At 45.3% G+C, this 19,497-nt stretch overlaps 2 protein-coding genes across 3 annotated transcripts in view; one reads left to right on the forward strand and one right to left on the reverse strand.

Moving 5' to 3' along the window:
* The window catches only part of ADAMTS14 (ADAM metallopeptidase with thrombospondin type 1 motif 14), a 106,778-nt gene extending 100,240 nt beyond the window's left edge, over positions 1–6,538 (forward strand). For both annotated transcript variants that reach the window (XM_039482173.1, XM_039482174.1), the window contains one exon: positions 584–6,538. In XM_039482173.1, the coding sequence (XP_039338107.1) occupies positions 584–1,200 (617 nt within the window). In that variant the 3' untranslated portion in view covers positions 1,201–6,538. The remainder of the gene's footprint in view (positions 1–583) is intronic.
* Positions 6,539–7,068: 530 nt separating this feature from the next.
* Positions 7,069–19,201, reverse strand: LOC120409493 (steroidogenic acute regulatory protein, mitochondrial-like). Its single transcript, XM_039547696.1, has 7 exons — positions 19,195–19,201; positions 17,050–17,172; positions 15,580–15,725; positions 14,498–14,656; positions 11,639–11,823; positions 10,534–10,627; positions 7,069–8,835 (listed from the first exon to the last, which is right to left on the reverse strand). The coding sequence occupies exons 1-7, from the start codon at positions 19,199–19,201 to the stop codon at positions 8,734–8,736; spliced, it is 816 nt and encodes a 271-aa protein (XP_039403630.1). The 3' UTR covers positions 7,069–8,733.
* Between the last annotated feature and the right edge of the window lie 296 nt (positions 19,202–19,497).

A 19,497-nucleotide genomic window follows, 5' to 3' on the forward strand; every position in this document is an offset into this window, starting at 1 on the left:
AGGCTGCATCTGGAGTCTGTAAACTCCCTCTAAAATGCCGGCCTTATTTGAACTGGTCTCCTAAAGGTGAAAGGTCCTACATCCTATTGCTAATCCCCTCAGCCAAACATTTCACCATTTTGGTTCATTTAAGAAAACATCTGTGCATCTGTGCATGTCTTGATTTTGTTAGGAAGTGGGAGTACCAAAATACTGCAGAGAAGCAAGCTGTACCTTTGGTATGAACAGTTTATCTAATAATAATAATTAATAATTAATATTTTGGTACTTCTGTTCCACCTTTCCTTTGAGGAGCTGAGTGCTTCCAACATGCCTGAAACCAGAAAGTCAAGACGTACAGATTCAGAGAGGGTCACAGGAGAATTCACAGTTTTCAATGCTTAAATCAAGCCTTGAATTTGAAATTTGACCAATGCTAAACATGATGTAACACCAAGTGTAATATGGCATTTTACTCTGACAGCAGCTTTATGGGATAATTTTAAACCCATGTATGCAGTGATTTTGGATCGTATTTTGTGCACATTATTATTGTACGTCCTGGTTATACTCACTAGCTTCTTTATAAATGTCTTTGTCACAGAAGAGCCTTGCCTTGGGGACAAGTCCATATTCTGCCAGATGGAAGTTCTGGCTCGCTATTGCTCCATCCCTGGCTACAACAAACTCTGTTGTGAGTCCTGTGGCAAAAAGGTCTCCACCACCAGCGTGCCGCCCGGTGTAGAACAAGGTGCTTCAGAGACTGGTGCTTTCTTTCCCAGCCCAGTCACACCCCTGCCCTTTCATCCCACTGCCCGGCACCGCCCACACAGGATACAAAGCACAGCTGCCAAAGAGACAGATGCATCCCAAGCTGCTCATGCTCAGCTGCCCAGCACGGAAGGTTCAGCTGCCCATGGAACCTCTTGGGCTAATGCTGCGACCCAATCTCGGGGCACTCCAGTCGATGAGACTTCAAAAGTTGACACTTCAAGACTACTACCTCCTAGCCGGCATGCTGCAGCAGGGCAGAGTTCTGGGGAACTCTGGGGCAGCACTGCCTTTCAATGGTTTTCTCCTGCCTTGAACAAACCTGCCGGTGTAAACAGCGAAAGCGATTCCTCTGTCCCTTCCCAGGGCGTAGCACGACGGAGAAGGCATAGTACGGGATCCGAGCAGCTGGGGAACAGTCTCAGGACCTCCTCCCCTGTTGTGACATGAAACATTTTCCCAATGTCTCTCTTGTTGACGGTTTACATGGGCAGAGCAGCCAAGTTTCCGAGCCACTTTCGGAAACGGATGAGACACAGATTTAAAAACCAAACAGAAGGCTACCGAAAAAACGGCTTCATTTTTATGACTTTTCAGCAGTGGCACTTTTTAATTCTTTATTGGAATAATGAAAAAAGATCAAATCAAAGGAAGAAACAAAAGGAAGAAGCAGCACTGGCCGCTGGATTGCAAATGAACCCCCAACAGTGGCGGAGCGCGCACAGCTTGTGTAGACCATGCCTGGTTACCTCAGAGAGTGGCTTGAATCAATTGGGCATTTCCTTCCAAGGTGCTACAAAGAGATTTTTCAAGCAATAAAACAAAACTCAACCAAAAGGACCTTTGACCCTCAGCTCAGTCCTCACTCACCTGCTGCTGTTATCCACGTGGCAAGGATCACAGTGGATTCTGAAATCCTGTTGGAAATGGTGCTGCAAATAGATTTTCTACTCTTAACCTCAGCGAAGAGCAGAGCAAGGGGGCATGGGAACAGCAGGCCAGATGGACTTGTACTCTATATGTGTGGATGGGGAGACCCAGTTTCAAAAGCGGGGTCAGGAGAGGAGCTGTCAGTATCCTGACCCAACTGGGAGAGGGATGGTACATGGCAGGGGTGTTTGGCTTCGTTGGGGGGGGGTGTCATTGGATTTCACTGTGCTCACAACCTGTCTCCAGCTGCGTAGGGTGTCCTTTCAAGGCTGGCAGCGGGTGTTTGTGTCTGGAGGCTCTACCTAGTGAGGCAATGGCAAGGTCAGTCACCAGAGAAAGAGGAGAAGTGGGGGAAGAAGTGTGGCATTACCTGCAGAGAGAACGAGGGAATTCAGTACATAAATATGTTGCAAATTCCTGTGTTTGTGAAAGAAGTATGTTGCCCTGAAGGTCCCGAGGAGAGCATCCCCTGCATAGAACAGTTTGGTTAGCGACGTGTGGATCCGACAGTGCACGTCTCTTCATTTGAAATTTTGGCTGTGGGAGTATGTGCTTGTCCTCTAAAACTGTTCTGTAAGGTGCTGTTTTGATTCCTGCTGAGACCCCGTGAGTGGAGAGGGTCCCAGAGCCCGGGTTCCAGCCCAAGCATAAACATCTACACTGCAGTTAAACAGCCCTGTGGCCTGAGCCCTGTGAGCCCCAGTCAGCTGAAACGGGCCAGCCACTGGTGTTTAATTGCAGTGTGGACATACCCATCTAGTCTGACTCTGTTCCTGCTCCCACTGAAGTCAATGGCAAAACTCCCACAAGCAGGATTAAACCCAGTCAAGCAAGGTGCTGAACATCTCCTGAGAGGGCTGACTTCAGTGGGAGTTGAGGGCTCTCAGAAGATTGCAGCTGGCGTTCGGTGCTTTGCAGGAGCCAGGCCTAATCTGGACAAGATGGACACAAATAAGACAAGACAACAGTTTGGGCAAAGGCAGGTGAGGGATCATTGCAAATGAGAATAAGGTAGGCAAATTTGCTGGAATAGTAGGTGGGTTTGAAGGCCAGGCCTGGCTTGGCAGCCAGATGTTGAGACATGAGTCCGGCTGCAAATCCGTTCTCACATTTTTCTGACATTTGTGCTTACAGTGGGCTTGTTTTTGCTCCCACTGAAATCAGTGGCAAAATTCCCTGCTGTCTTCAGTGGGAGCAGGATTGCACCCCTGTAGTTGTCACTGGTGCAGGAAAGAATGTGGGTCAGCTGATTTGCAGCATGCCCTCAGTCTCTAGACTGCAAGCCTGATGGAGTTAAGGAGTGTTCAGAGCTCAGTAAGAGTCAGATCCACCTCATGCCTCGTGTGAAGGACTGAGTCCAGACCTCGTCTTGACTTGGCTGCTGAAGAAGTCCAGCCCTTTGTAGGAGGTGCCCAGCATCCTGAAGGGGTGGGTCCTAGATAATCTTCCTCTTGTGTCAGAGACCAGGACGCTCACTTGCCTCAAACAGGTGCTGTAAAGAGAAACATCTTGTTGCCCCTTCTTGACCCGAGCAGCTAGTCAAATTTCAGGGCCTTGGGATGTTCCAGCTGGAAGTAACAATTGATAGAGTCTGGTATAGTCTTTGCTGCAATCTTGTTTATTTACAAGGAATGTGCAAAACCCTGTTTCTCTGATTGCAGGAGGAATCGAGAGCAAAAGGAGCATTTCCTTAGCTTACTGCCCCAAGCCTCTTTAGCCAACAGGTCCGAAAGCTTTTTCCCACTAGCTTTGTCCGGGGTCACACTGTGCTCACAGGCTATTGCTTGGCTTTCTTGCTTTTTTTGCGTGCCTCTCTGTTCTTGTCTGTCTTCAGTTTCTGTGTGTTCTCCCCTTCTCCTCCAACTCACCCCTCCACCTACACGATCCAAAACTCCTGGGTGGGCTCTGTTAGGCCTTGTTTTAAGTGTGATCCCTTAAATGTCTCACAGCTATTTTAAGTGGAAGTCACATTCATATGTCAGTTTCAGTGAGGTTTTAACTTAACCCATAACAAGGTGTAATCCAGTCCATATGCATATATTGTTGGTTAATGCTTTTAAAGCTTTAATTTTAAATGATTTGTTTGCAAGAAGAAGGGCTCTATAGTATGAATGAAGTGTATATACACCAAAGTGACAAAAGGGGTAGAAATGCTCAAAAAACCCCAATAATTTGTTAAACTAATGAAATCCTTTGGAGCCTTTTGGCAGGAATGGGAAGTAGTGAAAAATGGTTCGTTCTTTCTTTACTACCTCTTCCATTTTCTGTTTTTTACCTTCTGCACTGGAAGGCTTGCTGTGACATTTTAGCCAAGGGCAAAAAATGCTGAGTATCTGGGTTGGTAGTAGCGGCAAAGAGTTCTGTGGCACCTTATAGACTAACAAACATATTGGAGCATGAGCTTTCGTGGGTGAATACCCACTTTGTCGGATGCATTGGTAGTGACTCTCTGCACCCTCACATGTGGCTGACAAGATGGGTAGGGAACCATCTCTCGGAATCTGAGACGAGGAGGGATAGCTGGGCTGCCCACATGGTTTGGGCTGGTCTGTTGCAGCTGGTTAGTTTCTGTTGAAGGGAATTTGAAGCTGTTGGAGATCAGATCAACCAATCCCTGAATGCAAACTGCTTGTGACCCATTGTCCCTCAGAGACACTTTCCCAGCCCTGAGATATACTGGTATATAAAACGGGTTTAGTGAAAGCGGAAACCTGATTGGCTTACAAAGGTTCATTTAATCCAGGTAGCTAGTGCAATTTCATGTCAGACCATTGCAGACCCCTTACCAATATGTAACAAACAAGCATTCCTAAAACTAACAACACATGTAAGGAAACGCAGTAACAGGATGTCTGTGATAGAGGCATGCAGGTTTCCGGAACCATCATGGAGCCTTTCATAGGTTTACTGCAGACCTTGGGCCCAATTCTGGCAAGAGCTTCACCAATGTAAATCTGGAATAACCTCATTGATTTTAATAGTTACTCCAGATTTACATGGGTGTAACAAATCAGAATCTGGCCCTTAGACGACTTCTTACTGCAAACTGCACACAACATTAGTGGCTTGTCCCTCTGATTGAAATATCATTATGAACTTTTTAAGGGAGTGCTTGAGTGTCAATGTTTGTTTATTATGCCAAAGATAATGCTTCATTTTGTGTGTTGTTTACTCTTTAAAGAGCATTATTTTCTAAGACTCTCACCTGAAGCTTACAGCTCCCACCAAGGTACATTACCTTGATGGCAACACCCACTGGGAGGAACGGGTTAGGAAATACCACATCATCCTCCACAATTACCGTCTGTAGCCAGTGGTCATCCCTGATCAGTATTGTGAGCAGGTTTGAGTGCCAGAATACCAGCAGCTCCACTTCAGCACCAGCCTCTGAAGAGTTTGGGGTGGGGTAGGAACCATTTGCCATCTCACCAACAACTACTCCCAGTGCACCAGCATGGCTAAGGTCTGGAAACCTGTCACATGTGGAGTCAAACTGAGCCCTGATTTCAGGGCTCGGGTTTGACACGTTATATAAACATAGCACATACTTAATATAAATTATGCACTAGAACATAGTACATAATTGTGATGACTCACTGCATCAGCTCCAAAGTCGTAACGTGAACTAGTGACTTGTAGGCCACATCTGCTACGACATTTACTTTGAATCCACAGGGAAAAGCTGAGAGGAGGGAACTGTTCCCTGGTGGATATGGTAACATGCATCTCTCCTGCTAGTTCTGTGGCAACTCAATACCATGTTGGGATTAAGATGAACATAGGCAGTTTTTCAGCTTTTTCCCCGTGAAGCAAAATTTTTCCCTTAAGCGGGTTCAACACATTTGCTCTTTGCGCCCCCCCAAAACCTGTTTACATCAAGCATTAAAAACCGATTGCCAACAATCATTGCTTGGGATGTCTCCAGAAAGCAGCACATGTGCAGGGCCTTGCACTTCACACACAACAGCTGTCCTAGGTGTTGTACGACTTTTCTATTGCAGCATCTGGGGGCAAGTTGTCTCAGGACTGGCTGAATGAGTAGTTTGTACCTACAGGCTTAGCAGCTACACCAGCACACCCATTTCTGCCGCCTATGTCCCACAGTGCAGTGTGTCAGATTTGGAAATTACCCCAAAGCCCTCACTCCCTGCAACATGATAGAGCACTATAGGATGGTGCTTCAAGGAACCTGGAACCCACTGGTACAACAGTGGTTGTAAGACTGTGTGTGGAGGTAGCAAGAGAGTTCTGCAAAAGTATTGATGTTGCGAGGACAAGCAACACAACAAACCAGTTGATGCAATTGATGTCCCTAAAATGGTTTTCTTGCTTAGTGTAGACTGATCTGTAGCGAGTTGGGCATTTGTTTGATGTTGGTGAGGTCCTAATACATACCTGGTTTGCAAATCAGAGAAAACACTAGTCACCACCAGAGCTGGGCACAACAGTGAGACTCAAATGTATATGAAGGAGGTGCAGTTTAAGGTCTTGCACAGGGATGTACCAGTGTTACACCAGCTAATGACACTATGTGTATGGGGCAAGTCACATCACCAATCTCTCCATCCCGCAGTAATGAAATTTGTCTCCTCCCACCTCTGCCATTCCCACCCACAAGAAGATTGTATGTTGCAGCCGATACCTAACAGGGTGAGTGGAGCTGGGACTTGGGGTGGTTTCCTATCTCCTCCTTGGCCGATGAACACGTCAAATCATTCCTGTGATGTAAACTTGTCCAGTGTTATGATGTATAAAGTTTTGTACATATAAGATTCAGAGCTTTTTAATATTTATTAATTTTGTTGTTGTTGGGTTTTTTTTTTTTTTTTGAAACTCTTAATGTAAAAAATCCATTCAATGCCCTCACCTTTTTCTGTTGGTTTATTTTTGAGGGCAGTGGGGGAAATATACCATGTGAATAATGCAACCTGTGTGTGGTTATTGAGAAGTGGGTTGAGCAGTAGCAGGGGTCCTGGGCAGTAGTCCCAGATTGTATCTCTCTGCATGTTATGCAAGAGGGGAGGAATGGGCAGGAAGTAGATTTCATTCTGGGTTCAGGATATGGGGAGGAAGATTATAAAAGTGATGGGAAAAGTCCCATCATTAGATGAAGTAAAATGCCAAGTGCAGAAGCCCATTGCACTAGTTTGTACAGCACTTTGAGGTCCTTGCATGGGCCTCATCTTCACTGCCTTGCACCTGTTTAAAGTGAGTATGCAGTACTACTGAGTCTGGATTAGTGGAGTGTAACATCCAAAGAATGAGCTTTGTCCATATTTCTATCATTAGGGGACTGTGTTCAATAACCCTTTCCCCACCTCCAGTCCACCTCTCTGGCTGGGGTATAAATCAGAGGCAGTATCAGTTAATTCACGCTTTACAAAGAACAGTATTTCATTTCTTTATTTAACTTCAACAAATCCCATACAGACACACACCTGGCTGGGTCCCATGAAATCTTAGAGACATTTTGGCAGTGTTTCTATTCAGTAAATGAGAGTGGCCCAAGAAACACACAAACATATGCACTTATAAATTAGCAAGCACACTGAAACGGCTGCAATAACTACATTTCATAAAAACCAGATGAGCCTGCTTGGTTCATGCAGTCTGACCCACTATTGCAGTGTTTGGTTTTAATTATGTTTCATAGTTTCTGTGCAGTGAGACATGCGGCCATCTGTTCGGTGAGCAAAATGGGGATGGATTCATTCAAACAAACATCCCATTTTTAAGAAGGCCATGCTGGTTAAAGGGCCAGAGAAATTGCTCCCAGTGGTTTTAAGCTACAAATTTGGAGTAGTAAGTGTGGTTTATCCTAGTTGTAAATGTGTAGCAATGCAACCACCAGGAAATCCCATCTCATGGCCAGATCATGACCTCTACTCACAGATTAGAATGTTACTGGAATCCCTGGATGGAATCCAAGTGTATTCGTAACTCACTGCAATTCCATCCCTGTTCTCTGTATAGTTTAATTGTCAGGGCTCTGCCTTGATGGACAAAAAGCGTGTTACCTCATTCAACGTGGCTTAGCATGTTTGGAGAGCCCCACCAAGACCTAGGCTCAACCATTCGAAGCCATGTTACCTGGCCCTGTTTTAACCTAGGCTACATCCTTGGCTAACGCACAGCCTGCCAACATGGCTTCAAATGCGTTAGCTTAATAAGACTGGAAAGCTCCATCAAGACACCGGCTAACATGTTTGAAAAACACACCCTTTCTGCCAGTCAAGACAGGGCCTAGGGCTCTGGGGACTGAAGCGTCCCTCTTTATATCCAGTACCATCAAATTAGAGAAAAATAAAACAGTTTAGACTTTCTAAAGAAAAGGTGACTGACCACTTCAAGCCAAACAACAGCACCCAAGTTTTCAATGTCAGATGAAACTGACAACAGACTAAAGCAGAGAAAGAAACTCTGCTTCATAAATGTCAAACAGAAGTCAATATGAAAAAGTATGAAATACCTTGTAGGTCCTCTGGTAGGAGGTGACATACCACTAGAGGGAGCCAGACACCATATTACTGTTCTAGTGCAGGAAGTGGTGAGCTCAGTTAGGGGTAATCCTTAGGCTCTCTAGGCAAGTGCCTTGTCATTTGAGCTAAAGAAGTGCTAATGAGCAGAGATTATTTCAGTGTCATCCGCTCACTTCCGAACACAGCACAGCAGCCCACTAACTGAGCTCCTGTTAGTGTTACAAGCTACCTGGAACACAACTTGTATGTTGCTGGGGTCACTGCCCAGTTCAGCTCTGGGCAGAAAAGTGGTGGAGAAAGACGTAAGTAGAGAGAAGCCCAAACCATCCCTATAGGCCCTAGCCCTACAATGGGTGCAGCCCATGTGCCACAGCTGAACACCCTCCAAGCTTTGGGGTGTTTCATGCCAGGATCAGAATTTTGCTTTTCAGCTGCTCTCCAGTTGTAATGCCACCTTGGCTGTAGCAGCATTTAAGTAAACATGAAAGGCACAGGCCTAGCGCTTGTTTCCTGCATCCTCCTCCTCCTCCCTTTATGGCAGCCTTGTGCTGTGAGAGACTATCCTCCCAGAAGCTCAGGGGTGTGCTGTAGTGGAAAGGTGCCGACGTAGGTGTCTGATAAAGTCCACTTGAGACTGAGGTAGGACACGGTTGATAATGGACTTGGGGATCCATCCCTTAAAAAAGCAAAACATCTTTAAATAAGCAGGGCTCAAGATGTCAGTGCAACGAATCTGCCAGTGTCAGCTCAGTTTTGGAGAGAGGGCTCCATCCATGTAGGTGCAAATTCAGGAGTCTGGCAGCTTGGAGTCCATCCTGGGGAATGCACCCCCAGTGTGGGGGTGGGGGGCATGTGGATCGGAGGGAGGGGGACACTTTGCAGGTGCAGAACCGGCTGTGTCAGCTTTGTGCCTCCACTGCAGTAGCCCTGGGGTTGGGGTTCATAGAAGGTTGGACTAGAGGAGACAAGGACAGAGACCTGAGGTTATCCTGTGGCCGGGCAATTAAAGCTAGTCTGAATAATGACGGTGCAAGATGCCTCCTCTTCATCCCTGCCCCAGTGTCAGCACAGGGGTGAATCATGCCCACACGGCACATCCCTTACTATTGAGGGCGTTCTGTGCCAAAAAAAACAAAAAATTCTGCGCACAGATTCCCCCCGGACACAGACTCAGCAGTGAGGTTGCACCTGACCCTGACACAGTGCAAGGACCAGGCCTGTCCCAGAAACACCCCAGGACCCTGCCCCTCTGTACCAGGTGCACCAGGTGTGTGCTGGCAGGCAGGCTCAGCAAGGTAGGATCCAAGTGTGGAGGGGCTTAGTGTGGGGGCAGGGGTGGCTCCAGGCCCCAGCACACCAAGCGCGTGCTTGGGGCAGCATGCCACGGGGGGCACTCTGCTGGTCGCCGGGAGGGCGGCAGGCGGCTCCGGTGGACCTCCCGTAGGCGTGCCTGCGGAGGGTCCGCTGGTCCCGCGGCTCCGGTGGAGCATCCGCAGGTGTGCCTGCGGGAGGTCTACCGGTGCCGCGGGACCAGCAGACCCTCCGCAGGCACGTCTGTGGGAGGTCCACCAGAGCCGCAGGACCGGCGACCGGCAGAGCGCCCCCTGTGGCATGCCGCCATGCTTGGGGCGGCGAAATCGCTAGAGCCGCCCCTGTGTGGGGGGATCCAGGTGTGGGTTGAGAGGGTTCAGTGTGGGGCAATCTGGATGCAGGTGACTCAGTGGGGAATCCAGGTGTGTGTGGGGGGATCTGGATGCACAGGGGCTTGTTGGGGGGTTCTGGGCGCAATGATAATGGGACTCTGCAGGGGGGTCCAGGTGAAGGTGGTTGGGGCTCAGCACGGGGGTCTGGGTATGGTGGTGCAAGGTAGGAGCCACCAGCCGGGTCTTCCCCAGTCCTGCCCCCTACCCCACAGTGATTTATCTCTTTGCCAGTTTCCCTGGGCACCTGAAGCATACTGCTGGGGAAGGTTGCATGACTGCTCTTGTGGCTTCCCTTTGCTTCCCCGCAGAAAAATGACTTTCTGACGGGGAAGCAAAGAAATCTGCAAGGAACATACATTCTGCACATGCGCAGTAGCGCAGAATTCCCCCAGGACTACTGTGTCAGCTTGCACTGTGCGTTCCTTCTCTGAAACAAAGGAAAAGAGAATGCACCCATCCCAGGGGCTCCTGAGAGTATAAACAGTATTAATGTGATGACACACCATGCTAAGGAACGTGAAGTTAGTGTCTGGCTATTATTTTACAGCGATCTATTCCCCAGCTCTCAGAAAGGATCATTGCCTTAGAGTCCTCCTCCTACCGCAAGTCTGCCTCCCACAGGTGCCAGGAGCAAAGTGGTCATATATCTTAGCAAGGCAGCATGAACTTGCCTTGAGGTCCATGCACAGGAGCCAGGTGAAGCGAGTCTGACGTTGGTCACCCTCCAGCGGTTGCAGAACAATGCAGCTCAACCCAGACTCGGCCCTAACGATTGCGGGAGAAAAAGGAATTTAGCTTCTTTCCAATGAGAGACCGACTGAACCGTCTGACTTGGACACTAAAGTAGTCCCAGCCACCTCAGGTTTGGATTAGCACATCTGCTCACACTGAAACCTGCTTACAAGCTCTCCATGACATCCCTTCTTACTGGACTGAGCCAATTGTGCATGAATTAAATACAAATAGATTAAAAGTATGTTTATTGAGGTCTAATAATAAGGCCACAGATGGGTAGTTCTTCCTGGGGGAAGAAGTTTGTCTAACCATTGAAGTATACAGGTATCAGCTCTCATCTTAATAGGCATCACCTCACTAGTAACATTTCATTTTAGATTCCTTGCCCAGTCCTTCCATGACATCTGTGCAGGCAGACCCCTGCAGCTAATGTGTCTCTGCGTGGCCACATGGGCATTCCTGTGCAGATGTTATTGTAGGGTCAGGCCTGTACTTTGCAAGGGAATTTAGTGCTCATAAACATAATGGAGTGTACCAGCGATGCAGGCTAGAAACCAGGCATAGCACTCTGTACATCCCGTCTAATGCACCTCAGGCCTAATCGGCATCAGACCCTACCATTCCAGTCCTGCCCCCCCTACGAAGACATCACATTCCTGAGCGGCACCTTATTCTGTTTCAGATCTTCTCCTGATTAGAGACTGATATTAGTGTCCATCTGTGCACTAGAAGGGCCCAAAAGAGGGCTGGGATCTTCACTTGTAATGGTGCCTTGTTAAAAATAAAATGTAAACGCTCAATTATTTAATGCCTTACCTGTCTTGCAGTTGCTAGGTGCTAACTGTTCAGAAGAGTGGTTTCTGTGTGGCCCTAGATGTGTGTTGTGCTGAACATATTTGTATTCCACCGAAATTGTGCATTCGTGCTCACACACACACACACACACACCAGCATCTATAGGGAAGATGTACCTCTTGAGTGCACAACACACATGCCAAAATAATGCATGCACAGATTCCTGTTAACATTCAGAGCCTTCACCTGACTTGCCCCTTTTGCATGGGCATGAACTCGGAGTGGGTTGCAGTGCCAACCAGATACACAGTTGTCTCCTTCTTCCAGCAGTGCCGTACGCTGACAAAGTCCCTTTGACCAATGAGGTTCCCAGGATGCTGAGCAGTGATCTCATGAGTCAACAGGGTGTCCTTCCCAATTCTTTGGAGGATCTTCAGCAAGAACACAAACCAAAGAACTGAATAGAAACTACTGGATTGGAAACTGCAATAACCAAACAGTCTGGAAAACATGGTCCCCTTCCAAACAAGCATAAGGGGTGACAACAGCCCTTGAACCAGCTGGCCATTTTGTTCCCTTAAAGGCACTAATGGTTTTGCAAAACAAATGCTTGTTCTCCTTGCTGGCACCTTTCCATAGCTGTGGAAACTCACCTTTAAATGTATTATTGGTAGATCTTTGAGTAGTAGAGGTGGAATGTTCTAACTATCCCCCCATCTTTTTCCAAAGCTGCTATGATCAAGGCATATATACAGTAGCAAAGGCTGGATTTCATGCCCCATTTAGAACTTGTTCCTTCCTTGCCTATATAGGCTTAATGATTGGGAAAGTATCAACCTGTCCTAAGAGTTGGCAGGGATGGGGTTAACACTATCTTCCGCAGCAGAGGAAAGATCACAGCTGCAAGTGCTAAGTGCAGGGACTGGCAGGGTGGGGAGCTTGACCAGCTGGGGATAATTAAGTAATCCTCCCAGTACAGTATAAGGGGGATGTGCCCCTAGGAACTTGGGTTAACCAATATTAGGAAGGATAGACTGTGAGGGCTGAAAGAAGTAGTTAGTCCTATTGACCTAAGAAGAAATGTCATTAGCTAGCAACAGTTTATGGGTTAGGTACTTCGCTTCCTTTAAAAGGGTGGGGAGTATTTCTAATACTAGTGTGGAAGCTAAGCTGAAAGAGAAAGAATGTACTGATTAGGAAATACTGTATGACTCCACTAGCCTGCCTAGAAGCTAGCCAGGGATGTGCCTTGAGCTATAACGCAGTAGAGGTAACATTGATCTCTGACGAACAAGTTACTAAATTTAGGAGAGAAGGAATTAGAGGCCAAATCAAAAGAAAGCAGAGAAACTTAATTCTAAGCTGCAATGCACTCAAAATCCACTCCCAGTGCTGTGTTCCTCCCTGCAGTACAGCAGCATTACTAGCAGTCTTGGGTCCTGAGAAGAACAGAACATTTCTGGGAAAACATCCCAGGGTAGGAATAGTCAGATCTACAGTTGTTAGCCAATGGGAAAATGCTGCTTCTGCTCTGACTAATTATTTCTTTACTTCTGTTTAGGTACTTGACCTCCTATTAAGGCCCATCTCAAACCCCAACCCTCTATTGTTTTGGGGGTGGGGAAAGAAGGTGTGTTTCTCTATTTTATTGCTGAAGACCCCTTCAAAGATCTTTGTATAATCAGTTTAATTATCCAAGTAGCTGTCAGCATTCCAATAGGTTTCTGCTGTACATCTCTAACTTGTGAACTTTAATTTACAGGGACTTCATTAAATGACTTGGCACATACATTCGTTTCACTCAGTTAATTCGCATTATCTACGCATTAGTTCATGGGCCCTTAACTAGATAGTCTTATAAAGAAACTCTGCACACTGATGTCTGCAGGGGGACAGAAAGGCAGCAGCTTGTTTCTGTATAAAAACTAAACTATTCCAGTTTACTGTTTGCTGTGACCCAACGCAAATATCTAACAGCTGATCACACAATGAGGGGATGACCCTCCCATTCTGATTCCATCTTTGGCCTCATAGGCCAGTCACTAATATATTGGACAATGATCAATATAAGTTTCCTACAATCAGGGTGCCCAAGGGAATTGTTTTACTTCCTCTTTCTTGATGAATATGGTATCCAAAACAAAAAGTCGCCCCCCCCTAAGTGCTCACACTCTCAAGTAAATCTTAAAATATATATTAGCGTATCACAACTCCCTGACCCACTTTAACACCTGCTCTTTTACTGCATTTAGTTTCACGTCCATGTTCTCAGCAAGGTGCAATAGTTGTATGTAATAGGCTCCACCTCTTCTAAATAGCCGGAGTCCTTCTGTGCAGTTTTGTCTGTGGGTTTATATCCTGCCCTTTCAGGGAATGGCATTGACATTCAACACATTTCTCTCTTCTAAGATCCTATATAGGTTCCTGTGATCCTAGGTCTAGTTGATAAGTGGAGAATCTTACGACGAGTATATTCTGTCGGAGCTCCACTAGCAGTATTGGCTGTCTGTGAGTTACTAAGTAAGGTTTGAAGTGTTGGTTTTGACCTACAAAGCCCTAAAATGGCTTATGTCCCACCTATCGGAGAGACTGCCTCTTTCCCTGTGACATACTGTCACAGCTGAGATCAGCAGAGGAGCTGGACTTGAAGCCCCGCTGGCATATACAATACACAGAGGGGCTGCTGGCAGGGTGTTCTTGACAATGGCCCCATGGCAACAGAATTCACCCTTCCCCTTGGCCTGAAATAGCCCCAGCCTGCTGACCTTCAGGCCATGCTACAAACTTCAGCTCTGGATCCAGGCATTGGAAATGGAGGGGAGTGGGAAGCTATCATAAATGGGGAATTACTTAGAGGGAAAAGGGGATTTGAGCTCCTGAGTTGCCTGGCTTGCTGCTGGAGGGTTATACTGAAGGACACAGCTGCACTTCAGCTATATTTGGGTATTTAATTTGGCTGTTTTCAATTCTGTCAAGGGTCCTGAGAGCATTTATATAAATGTAAAATAACTGCAGGAGGCTTTGGGAGAGATTTGTGAGCAGGCAAGTCAGTAGCAGTCGAGAAACTGGAGGCTGTAGACTATCCAGACCCATCTCTCCATTTACCTTGACTTGACTAAGGGTAGGATTCCACTCAGGCATTTGCTCCAGCTTCTCAAACAGTTCATAGTATAGCTGGTCCACTGGAACGTCCAGCACTGTCTCCATTCGGAAGACTTTGCCGAGCCTGGGAAGAACTGTACTCAGCACCAACTCTCCTTTTCCCTGGGATGAAAGAACACCTGGCAGGGTAATCCTGACCACAGTGATGTAGCAGGTGTGCTGGCAACAGGACTCAGGCCAATGTCAGTTAACCTGCCCACACTCTCTGCCAGGTCATGCACTGCAGGGCACTGAATTGCTCACTGACATAATGGGCCTTTCTAATAAATGATTTTGGTCCTTTTTCATCACCATTTGTTTTATAGATGAAAGTCATTATATTTAAATCATGTCACTGCTATTTATTTATAAAATATTCACCACCAGAGGTTCATTCTGTGCTTGCTGTTTCCTTTCTAGCTAAAGGAAACTATCCTAGTAAAGATCTTACTATATAAACACACAAATAACAAAAACCAGAACACAGCCATGAACTGGTATCTGTTCATTTTGTAGCATAAACATTCTGAACTTTCTCTGGGACTATGATTGACTGAGTTTTCCCCTCAAAGCCTTTTCATCTTGTCTATTTGTTTAATGTATTTGTGTGTGTGCTTAGCCAATTGTCTGTTAGAAGTTGCACCTGTTTCCTTTTACACTGACCATAATGTAGAATGGTTTCCTGTAAGCACTCCTGTTACAGAAAAGCAGGTAGGTATCTTCACACATACCATGTGCCCTGGCAGTCACACCCACTCTCCCCACCACACAACCTCCTAGCCTCTCAAACTAATTCACCCATAGTCCTTGCCATGCACAGACAGGTGGAAATGTGATAAACACATTGCTGTTGCTCTTTTGACACTGGCCTTTTAGTCTTGAAAGGAGCTCTATGGGAGAGGGCATTGCTAGAGATAGTTATTAACAATAATAAGAGGAAGTGATTGAGATTGATTCCATCTAGCCCTTTCCCATTCCCCAAGATTTTCTCAGACTACTAGACTGGACTACTAGAGTAACAAAAGCAACAAGTGCAAGGACTGTACCTGGTAGGTTTCTGTCTGCCAGCCATCTTGCTGCTGCAGAATCCCTAAAGCCCCATGCAGGGTGGCTTCTCCTTGATTCACATAGGAAAGCTCCGTGTTTGAAAACCAGCTGGAGTTAACTTCAGAGCCATGTTTTTCACCTGCCGCTACAGGAGCAAGCGCAAAGTGCTTGTTCATGAATGTTCCAAAGCCTCCCTACTTTGCCTATATACTCTGGCCTTTAATAAGGCTATGTGATAGATCTGCTGTTTTAGGAGTTGTGTGTGGAATTACAGTGTGCACTGATGGGCCTCTCAGCTCAGGCCCAGGCCTGTAAGAAGATAGGTCTGAATCTTCTCTAACTTTGGAGCAGTCCAGACCTGAACTTTTTTTGCTTTGCTTGGGGGGGGGGGGGGGAGGGCATCTCCAATGTAACGTACAGAGCAACATCCCATTGCCAGCTAACCACTTAAATCAGTTTTCCCATCATTGATGTCAGAAGGCTATGAGTCCTAGTCATGACATCATTACTGCGGAATAAAATATCTTTAAAGCAGAAAACCATTTAAACAGGTGACTTTTTAAGCAATAGCATTAATATCCAAATAAACTATCGCCAATATGCTGATTGGCCCAGTCACTTCAGGTAGCATCATTCCACCAACTATAACAAAATTTTCCTGAAATCAAACCACCTATATAAGCCTCTTCTACAACAGCCTCACGTGGACAATGGCTCTCAAAAGCTCAGTGTTGACATATTGGCACCTACATCTACATCACAGTTTTTACCATTATAAGAAACTGTTTTTAAGTGCAAGGTATAAAAGAGATGGGGCTTGATAAAATCAAAACCATTTGCAGGAGGCAGGTACTAGCTATGTGCTGACTTGCTGAAAAGTATTTTCAAAAAATTGCACTTAAAACTAGTTCCCAACAATAATGTGATAGAAACTGAATGCAGATGGGGACTATTTAGTAGCATTATATATACCACATTGCCTCTCCAACCAATGATTCAAAAGAACAGGACAGGTAGCTCTCATCTGCAAATCTTTAGGTAATCATTAGATGGGCCTAAAAACACTGTCTAGATATAACAAAACACTGTTGACTGAACTCAACCTTTTCTACAAGTCTTTGAATTTCATTTTGTGATGAGTTCATTTTGTCTCTCTTACAAGTCTCAGGATGAATATACCATTGGGTAGTACAAAACTCTGGCCTCTAGCCAATATTGAGATGGTTATGAATTATTCAAGGTATTGAGACCTCTCATGTGATGAGAATAACATTAATTCTGTGCTCCCTTCAGTATAGCACTATCTCTGGTTAATCAGCCACATTCAGAACAGTCTTTTAATACACATCCATCCATCCATGAGTTTGCAGGTAGCACACAGAGGCTGTGCCAGCTGCAGTAGGAACCACCTGTGGGAGATTTCTTAGGACATGCAACATCCACGCATCTGTGATAAACAGAACTCTTACCAGGGTCCTTCCACATTATCCTCTGAATATAATCAGGAACTGTAGAAGACAGGCAGTGAGATCCTTTTGACATGAGTCCTCTTGTGTCATGCCCAGCAGCTGAGAGAGCCATTCTCTTCAAACCTACAGGGGGACAAACATAGACAGCTACTAAAATGTATCACATTCAGTACGGAGGCACGTTTGCCTGGAGATTGAGGCAAAGGTCTGAGAGCAAAGAGAACACTAATTAGAGTTACTCATTCACTGGATGTCTGTGGATGGCTTTTGGGCAAGGCACTTCACTGCCTTATGCTTTAGTTTATTTTAGCTGGAAAATAAAATTAAAGAACCCCCGTGCCTCGTGGCAGGGGTCTTTTCCAGCCATGGTAGAGTAGCAATCAACTGTTTGGAGAGGGAAGAATCTGGTGAACTGCCAGAAAATTGCCTGGAACTGTAGAGGTGACCAAAATGTTTCAAATTTTTTTACCTAGCAGAAAAGTGATGAGTTTCAAAATTTTTCATGCAAAAAGTTTACAGAAAAATTTTCACGAGAAATGTTCTGATTTTTCAGACTGATCTAGCAGGACTCCTCTCAGTAAGGTGTGTGTTGGCCTCATGAACTGTGAAGGCAAGTTTGTGATGATGGCCCAAAATAAGGACCATGAACCAAATATTCATATAGGAAACTTCAGATGCTGTGAGATTGCTTCTGTTAGGGTAAATGGTCTTTTTATAACCTCAGTACTCATTATACTTTAGTTTAATGTAAACAGTTTTCAACAATAAAGGTAAGGGGACATCAAATTTGTGTGGAATGTAGGTAATTTGGGGATTAAAATTAGTATCATCCCTCAAAATGAGGGACACTTAAGTGGTATGGTGAAAATTTCTAATGACATTACGCTGCTGGTAGCTTGCAGAAAAGAACTGGATGTATAGAGTTCTAGAATTTAAGGCCATTATGATAATATAATCTGGCCTCCTGCGTAACACAGGCCTTAGAAACTCATCCAGTAATTCCTGCATCAAGTCCATAACTTCCATTTGACCTTGGGTGTCAAAAATGTTCCAGTGGAGGAATGAGGGGAGTTTGCCTTTTTCAGTTTTCTCTAACATTTTCCTGTCCAAATAATAAATTAATGAAAGCTACAGTATAAAATGGTTAGCACAGTACACTTTTATCCCAGGATGTTACATCATATTTCACTGAGCTGCAGCATATCATTGTAGCTCTGTCTCACTGCAGTTCTGCACCTCTGCTATAAATCAGTAATATCTGCTTCAAAACATACCCTCTCCCTGCATCCTACTGTAATACACTGCACTTGACTGCTGCAAAGAGGATCCCTGTATCATAGACCAGGGTATCTCTGCAGAACAGTGCAGCAAGAAACACCATGCTGGGGGGAAATCTGATTCATGGGCATCACAATGAATTGTTCCATGGCATCAAAAATTTGGTTTGGAAGGATTTGATTTTTGAGGATAAATTTCAGTGGATGCCAATGTTGATTTCCAAATACTTCTAAGTTGATTTTTTTGCACTAGCGGGAACTACTGTCCCTCTCCAAGATACTAATAATTGTTGTTTATTCTGAATGTAATAGATTCAGGAACCAAGTCATAATTTTTGACCATGAGAATATGTAATGATTTGTTGTTGGGTCTGCTAGTGAAGAAGGTACCTGTTGTCTACCAATGCAACATATCCTATGGGTCAGATCCTCAGCTTCATGTGTCTTCAACTTTCCCTCCCTATATCTATTGATTATTAATGATCCCATTTTTGTCATTATTTTTACATAAAGGGAAAGAACAATTAGCAGCATTTACAGATTAAAATCTGACCCTTCCTAAACATGATATAGCAAAACAGGAATATATGCACTATATACGTCAGCCTGTTTATAAATGTGTCTCTCTGAGTGTTTGTCTATATAAATACATACATATATATTTTATCTATAGAGTGGTGACTGATGCTATTTTCTGTGTGACTGAGAGAGCCCACTGTACAGGACATAGAGATTTATTGTGGTTGTCCCGTAGAATCACACCAGTTATTCAGAGGACAACACTTTTCCATGGTTGACACTACATGGAGGAATATATTTACAGTATATTGTATGCTCTGCTTTATAGACCAAGGAGAGTTCTGCTTACCAGTCATCTTTCGGAGGTGCTCCTGTGAGATCCCACAGCACAGTTTGAAAGTTGCTGACAACATGGTGTGGAGATGTCTGCTGCCTCTTGTATTCAGTGCAAAAGCTGACTGTGGCACTAAAGCCTGCCTTTATAGTGATTTTGAAGGACAACACCTGATGATATGGACCATGCTTCTAGAAAGCAGCTGGGAATGAGGAGCATCCAAGGACAAGGCAACCAGAGGGATGGGCCGGAGAGAGGCACCCACAGTAATAAAAAATCTCCACTTTTGTATGTTTCTTTTTAGACCTTTTACAGTCG

This window comes from Mauremys reevesii, linkage group 7, assembly GCF_016161935.1.
Source record: "Mauremys reevesii isolate NIE-2019 linkage group 7, ASM1616193v1, whole genome shotgun sequence".
NCBI classification, from domain to species: domain Eukaryota; kingdom Metazoa; phylum Chordata; order Testudines; family Geoemydidae; genus Mauremys; species Mauremys reevesii.